Here is a 7929-nt window from a genome sequence, read left to right as displayed (position 1 = left end):
ATTTTTTTGTGATAAGTTAAATTTATCAGTATTTATTGTTTGTTACTATTTACTTAATTTCTTAATTTACGGAATTTATTTCATTTAATTAAGTTTTATTTATTTACTTCAATTTAATTGAAATAAGACATATTTTCGATACAGTTATTTTGTTTTATTTAAAAATGACGCGTAATGCCTGCCGTCACTTCCGCTTCCATTAATGGCGGCTTTGTCCCATCCCTCATTAAAGGATCCCTAACTTCTCGAGGACGATTTGCGCTCGAGCCACGGTAGCGTGCGGACGTAGATCATTCCCTCTTCCGCGATCCTGCGCAATTGTGCCCATTCATTCCTGTATCGGCCAATTTTCCTCGTGTCGCACGAGTTTTTAATATAAAGTGTTTGGTGTTTCATTGTTCGCTCGGACATTATTCACCCGTATTCCGGGTTTTCTTTACGGTTTTACTTTTTTAGTGCTGTTTTTACAAGACTTTCATATCGTCACGGAATCCAGCAAGGAGATAAGCAGGCTTCGGCCACGTGCATTCCTAATTTCAGCGATGCCGCCCTTAGCCAGCAGAGGCTTACCACGACGTTAAGTGAGTTTTAATGAGGTTTCAAACAGTCTCGTAAAAGAGGCCAGTACGCATAACTTGCATGTGAGCCCCATTAATTCGTCTATCATTAGATCTCGCTCTCCGTCTAGAGAACGCGAACTCTCGTCAGATTTTGAAAACAATTCCATCGATTCCCCGCAGGAATCAGATAATAGCATGGGGGGAAAAAATAAAAACAAGAAACGTAATTTCGTAAATGCTAAGGGCGCGAGTGATAAGACTCTCTCCCCCCTCGACCCCACATCGGTTTTACGGCCCCAAATACAGGCCCAATATGACCGTCCTCAATAACATCAACCGCGCGGTAACCAATTCGGCACGTGCGGCATCCGATTTCATTGCCCACGAAAACTCGAATCAAAACAACTCGGAAATCCAAAACAAGGACGCCGCGATAGCTTCCAATAACGAGACGGTTGAAATCGACACAGAAAAATCCCCTCTCGTAGATTTGACGATGAAAATTGACCGCGTTGACGATACCAGAAGGGGTGTTAAACGTCCGACCGATGACAGCCTCCCCCGAGTGGGGGTGGGGCGCCAGATTCACCCGCTTCTAACAAAAAATACCGTAGAGAAGCTATCAGGCACTCTTCTACGGATCTTCCGCCGTATTTAGTATACACTTCCAGTATGTGGAAACTAATGTCTAATCCCCGACTCCCTTTTAATTTCTAAATTTATCAACGAATCTCTAGGAGACTTCTCGAGGACGCGCTAGGCATTCGTTACTTCCGGAAAGGCGGAATGTTGATTGGCCGTGTTCAGCAGGAACAAACCGTTCAGTAGCAATCGAACGTGATTGGCTCTTACTTTTAGACCTAACAAATCAACGTAGCGTGTTGATAAGACGGCACGACGGCACTCAACATTGCGATCATATCCAAAATCAAACTACACACGGGTCCAGAAGTTTTAATTTTAACACACATCTAGTGCGACACTTTATTTCAAAGTATTTAACTTTTTTGCTATGGTGGCGTTGGCCCAATATAGCGATTATGAAGTACGGCAGCATAAGCCGCCTGAGCCGCCAGCGTTTGCCTTGAAGCGAAGAAGTGCTATGACTCCACTGTTTTAACTCGTTGCATTAAAGATATATAATTTTTCAAGCATAAAAGTAAAACGGGATTTACATAAGTACAAAATTATATTTTAAAATTATATTTTATTATTATTTTAAACTTCGTATTTAATACGCTACAAGCAAAATTAGTATTGTAAAGTACTCAATGTACGTTGTTCCATAGAATAGATTTTTAAATTAAAATGATAAATAAATACGACTTGGAGATTCTTCACAAATTTATAATTTAGATGAAACAAAAACCATGACAGTTCAAAATAGTCGGAAGATAATTGCTGAAAAAGGTTTCAAAGCTGTGTGTAAAATCAAAATTTAATCACCTGTTTTGATATTTCCTCGGATGAATTACCGCGATCACATGCTGACTGGTGCTCCGCCTAACTCGTTGGGTCTGGCCAATCCATCAGGCTGTATGACCAATAAACTTTTTGTTAAAACAATACAGCATTTTGTACAATTTTCATACAGCACGTAGGATAACTCATCACTTTTGATCTATGACAACTATGAGAGTCAAATAAGTTTAGAAGTCCTTGAGTTAGCAAAAGCAATAGGTGTCTACATTTTAACGCTACCTCCGCATTTATCACACCGGATGCAGCGCCTTGATGTTGGTCTATACGGTCCATTCCAGAAGTTTTACAATTTTGCTATTGATTCATGGATGCTGAGTCACCCGGGGAAAACAGTATCAATTTATGAAGTAGCTAATTTTGTCGGCATAGCCTTGCCACGCGCTATGGCACCAAATAACATTATCAATGTTTTTAAAAAGACAGGAATTTTTCCTTAGGACCCACATGCATTCAGCGATGAAGATTTTCTCCCGAGTTTAGTTTCGGAACGGCCTTTCCATCAAGTGTGACAACAGAGGAAACTGACAACGTAGCAGGTCCATCACAATATAATCTTCTTTACAAGAAGTAAATGCTGTAGCAAACGACTCATCAGGCACGCCATCGAGGATGTCTGTAGCAAACGATTCATCAGGCACGCCATCGAAGATATTAATAGATAAAGATTTACAGTCAACGACACAAGAAAAAGAAGCAGCTGACGAGGTCCCAAGCCAGTTTAAAAGTCCCGCAGAAATTAGAGGCTATTCAAAAACATTACAAACGAGAGGGTCGCGGAAATTGAACGGCACGTCGTCGTCATCGTCATCGTCGTCGACGTCGTCGTCGGGCAGGTTAATTCAGATCATCGATAAACTGGAACGCCTGCTGGATCCTAATGTCGTGTCGCCTCGCAAACGCATCCTGCGAGAGCTGGAGAGAGTCTCGTTGGATGATCAGGCGTCCAAGAGGCATCAGTATGGAACTAGAAAACGTAGACAGCAGGGTAGCAGCAAAATTTTGACTGATTCTCCGGAGAAAAAAAGTTTAGTAGAAAAAAAGAAAAAACAAGAAGAAAAGGAAAATAAGATACGAAAGAGAAAACCAAAAAAGTAAATAACGTTCTTACAGTATTAATAAAGAGAGTTATTAATAAATTAGATAAAAAGAAAAGAGTATAAACGTTTATGTTTTTTGTTTGTAAAAGAGTATGAACATTTTTTTGTTTGTAAAAAAATGAGCATTTATGTATTTTTTTGTTCTAAAAAAGAACACATACACAACAAATATAATAAAGATCTAAAAAAAAACACGTACACAACAACTGTAATAAAGAAACATCATTAAGGAAATTAGATGTTACTACTAATTCATATTTTTTATAATTTTACTTCCTATTTACTGATGCAAACTTTCGGGTATCATTTTAAATATTTTAAAGAAATCAGATATTACTGATTTATCATATCTGCTTGACGCAAAAATTCTGATATTATTGCTTTTATAGTTAAAAATACAAATAAAATTATAATATCAAATATTATTTAAAAAATTTTGTCAATAATGAGTTTGTATAGAACACGTACATTGGTCATCGGCGTTATTTTCTTTTTAGAAAAATGTAACTTTTGTAGATTCGTACGTCATCTAGTAATTAGGAAAATTTTAAATATATATCCTTATAAATATTTACTCTAATAAAAAAAACCATACTTTTTTTTACTTTTGTGAAAAATTCTATAAACGCTTTTTATAAGGCGCTCACTGTAACACAATATAGTATCAGAGATCTGTATTACAGGAGAAGAAAACGCAGCAAGTTTTGGAATTATTTCAATGATTTGAAACCATCGCTGGCAAAGTGCACGACCTGTAAAAAAGAAATTAAGATATCTCGTCCATCAAACCGTATAGCAATATTCAGAACACATTTAAAGAAACATGGAATATTTCTCGATAATGACATTCACACACTATCTGACGAGTTAAAACAATATTACTCGGAGTTTCCAGGATATAAGGCAAAATGTAATAATTGCGGCGAAACAGTATCCTTCTTAAACAATATTGCAAATTTACGAAGACATTTAAAAATACATTCCACAATAATCCAGAGTCGAGATGAGTAAGTACACATTCAAAAAATTATTAAAATACCAAAGATTATAAAATAAATGTAATGACAAAACAATCAATAAATAAAAAAAGTTGAACAAGTAAGAGTTTTTATCGGAGCATCCATATAATATTTATTTGCAATTTTGATCATAAATGTGCACGTACACTTGGTGCGTTTTTTACCTATCTTTGAAAAAGATATGTTTGAATATCTGTACGCGATCTGATAATTATGCAAATTTTAACTACATAGATATATATTCATATTAAAACATACATCCTAATAAATAAACTATATCTCTTTTTCTTCTTTGTAAGAAATTCTACAAACGCTTGAAGGCGATCACTGTACCACATTTAATATCAGACAGTCTGTATACTCTGTATTACAGGATGATTACAATAACATCGAGAAAAAGACGCAGCAAGTTTTGGAATTATTTTAAGGACCTAAAACCTTTGCTGCTAAAATGCAGGACCTGTAAAAAAGAAATTAAGGTATCTAACCCAGGAAACCGCATAACAATAATGAGAGTACACTTATTTAAAAAACATGGAATATCTCTCGATGATGACACTCTCACACTACCTGACGACTTAAAACAATATTACTCGGAGTTACCGGGATATAAAGCAAAATGTAATAATTGCGGCGAAACAGTATCCTTCTTAACACATCATATTGGAGATTTACGAAAACATTTAAGAAGACATTCCACAAAAATCCTGAGTCGAGATGAGTAAGTACACATTCAAAAAATTATTAAAATACTAAAGATTATAAAATAAATGTAATGACAAAACAATCAATAGATAAAGAAAATTGAGCGAATAAGAATTTTTATCGGGGCATCTATATAATATATTTATTTGCAATTCTGATCATAAATCTCTCTCGTATCTCTCAAATCGTAATAATGATGTTTTTTTAATTATTTCGCAAGTATAATTTAAATAGATATATGAATCGCTTATTTTCACGTTTTTTCATACATCATAGATATAAACAATTCAAAAATTTAGATTAAATAATGTCATTAAATAATATTGCAGAAATTCGAGGTAGATGTATAAAAAGTATGATTTATACATAGTTTTTATAGATATTTAAATTGAATAGCTCTATTTAATAAAATCTATATCTAGGACAACTTTCAAATCTGCCATCCACTGATTACGTATATGAATAATAGTTAATAAATTAATAATAATTAATAAACGTTTCTGTTAGACAAAAATCAACCGTTCTTTGTAGTATTTGAATACACGTTGTAGGCCTACAAATGTTAGCATAGTGATATTAATTATTCGTTACCCTTGAGATTATTATTATTATATATATATAGCACCAACCTAATTCATTCTGACCTTATCTACAATTTTTCGTGAAGACATTCTATCATTTTTGACCGTTATAATTGATGACCGTATTCGTCTTATGTTTAAACGCGTACTCATATTAACTCGTTAACTGCTTTAGACGTTTCTCAAAAACGTCATTGTAACGTATAAAATATCATAAGTTTAATTAGAGAGATACACCATTTTACGATCTCAGGACAGGATTTTGGTAAACTAATATAGAGGAAAGTACCCGATTATGAGATACCATATCTATTTTGTGTGAATGCCGGAAGTCTATGGGCAGAATTGAAAAATATAGTAGGTCATTTTGCAGGGAATTTAATAAGCTTTAAGATGCTAAAATGTAAAATTTAATTTAAATATTAATTTTGCTGAAAATTAGAAAAATGTAAAAATGAGCTTTCGGCAAAATCGCAAAAGTGTGCTCCTAATATGAGAAACCCCGGGAAATCGCTAATAAAGTGCAAAATACATCAATATTACTATTAAAAACCTTTATTTAATGTTTCTCAAATACACATGTGATGCAGAAGCATATTTGCAACAATCGTAAACCCCTTCCCTCCACCCTTCCCTCTCAAATCAAGGTCAGCACAGTCTTATAAATTCGTATAAACCTTCCCTTAACGTTGATATAGTATTTTCTCTTCTTTTATTACTATACAATAACTTTCATACTCCAGCAACTCAGAAGTACTCTGAGTATCTTATGTTACGAGCACCACGCCTTGCGCGGTTTCACGATCACCAAATCTAATCTCTACAATTGAGCAACTCAACATATCCCGTATTTTCCTATTAATACGACCTTACTCTATCGCTGCATGCAGAACTTATTGCCAAATATTTATTAATTATATAATAAACAAGGTTTAAAGACTCATATCCATGACACTTGATAACATCCAATTTCACAATTTCTTTCTCTGCAACGACTGCACGATCAAACAATGAATTTTTCACTAAATAGGTTTTACCCCAAAGGCAATGAGTTCATGGTGGAATCAACAGATAGGGCCGATTAGTTTAGCAGAAACCTCGCTGTCGCATATTAGGAGCCTTTCTCATAATAGAGGACTTTCCTCTAATATTATTCGTGTAAATTTATGTACATTTCTTCATCTCATCTAAAGCTAGAATAGATCAATTACGTTAAAATAGCGTTTCACCCTAACTCAATTTTATATCATATCGTGTTTCACTTATCTATTAATCACGAATTCAGTCTAGACATTAATTATTTGACATTAGCATTAAAGACATTCGAGGTATAAAACATTCTCTCCCTATCTTTTTCTTTTTCTTCCTCCTACTGACTCTCACTTACAAAATTTTACTCCATTACGGTTCGCCGTCAATAAGTACATAATAGCATTAAGTAATATGTACAATGTACAGTTGTAGAATTTTAATAATAATTATTTTTTTTTTAATTTTTAATTACACTACTTTTCTATGCAGACCAAGCACTTCAAGTTTAGCGAATAATAGTGTAGATCCTTCTGCAGACCGTCAAAGTCAAGATACATCTGATTTGTTCATACAATCATTTAAAGAAGCGACAGAAAAAACAGGCGCACTTGATAAGTAATTATAAGTATTGTTTATATCATACAATATAATATCTTGATATTTAAATATTTACTCTTTTGCAAAAGAATGATTTATAACATTAATTTAAATATTTCCATTTCTAATTGCACCGTATTTTAATGCAGACCAAGCACCTTAAGTTCGACGGCTTATATTATGGATCCTTCTACAGGAAAATGTATCCCTCTGCGTCAAAGTCAAGAACAAGTACCATCTGGTTTACCCGTTCAATCATTTAAAGAAACGGCAGAAAATACAGGAGTACTTGATGAGTAATTATTCGTTTAGCGTTTAATTTATATAGTATAATGTAATGATATCCAAATAGTTAAATATTGATTTTTCTGCATAAGTATATTTTACAACTGTGACATTTTAAAAATAATTACTTTCTCCTTTTTATTTTTAATCACATCATGTTTCTACACAGACCGAGCACTTCAAGTTCAACGGATTATGTTATGGATCCTTCTGCAGAACATCAAAGTGGAGAACCATCTGATTTGCCCATTCAATCATTTGAACAAATGACAGAAGGAACAAGCGCACTTCATTCGGATTGGTTCTATTATACAATGTAATGATATCCAACTAGTTAAATATTGACTTTTCTACATATATGTTACTTACAACTGTGACATTTTAAATAATTATTGTTTCTTTTTAATTTTTAATTATACCACATTTCTATGCAGGCCAAGCGCTTCAAGTTCAACGTGTTATGTTAAGGTAAACGTACCAGTGGCCGCACACGTCCCAGTCGCCGCACACGACTTTAATGTTTACAATTTATTAAGCATTTCGTGAAGAATATTGCAAATTTAAAAATTGT

At 33.9% G+C, this 7929-nt stretch overlaps 1 protein-coding gene across 1 annotated transcript; it reads left to right on the top strand.

Annotated features, from left to right (window-relative positions):
- Positions 1-2065: 2065 nt before the first annotated feature.
- Positions 2066-7826, top strand: LOC112454075 (the record flags this gene model as incomplete). Its single annotated transcript, XM_025015274.1, has 7 exons — positions 2066-3133; positions 3823-4146; positions 4532-4879; positions 6966-7091; positions 7223-7369; positions 7528-7674; positions 7793-7826. Coding segments are annotated over exons 1-7 (1608 nt in total), but the record flags the coding sequence as incomplete, so codon positions are not given.
- Positions 7827-7929: the final 103 nt, after the last annotated feature.

Source organism: Temnothorax curvispinosus, unplaced genomic scaffold, assembly GCF_003070985.1.
Source record: "Temnothorax curvispinosus isolate PA1 unplaced genomic scaffold, ASM307098v1 QBEX01000411.1, whole genome shotgun sequence".
In the NCBI taxonomy this organism is placed as follows: Eukaryota; Metazoa; Arthropoda; class Insecta; order Hymenoptera; family Formicidae; genus Temnothorax; species Temnothorax curvispinosus.
This window is presented reverse-complemented; position numbering and strand designations above follow the sequence as displayed.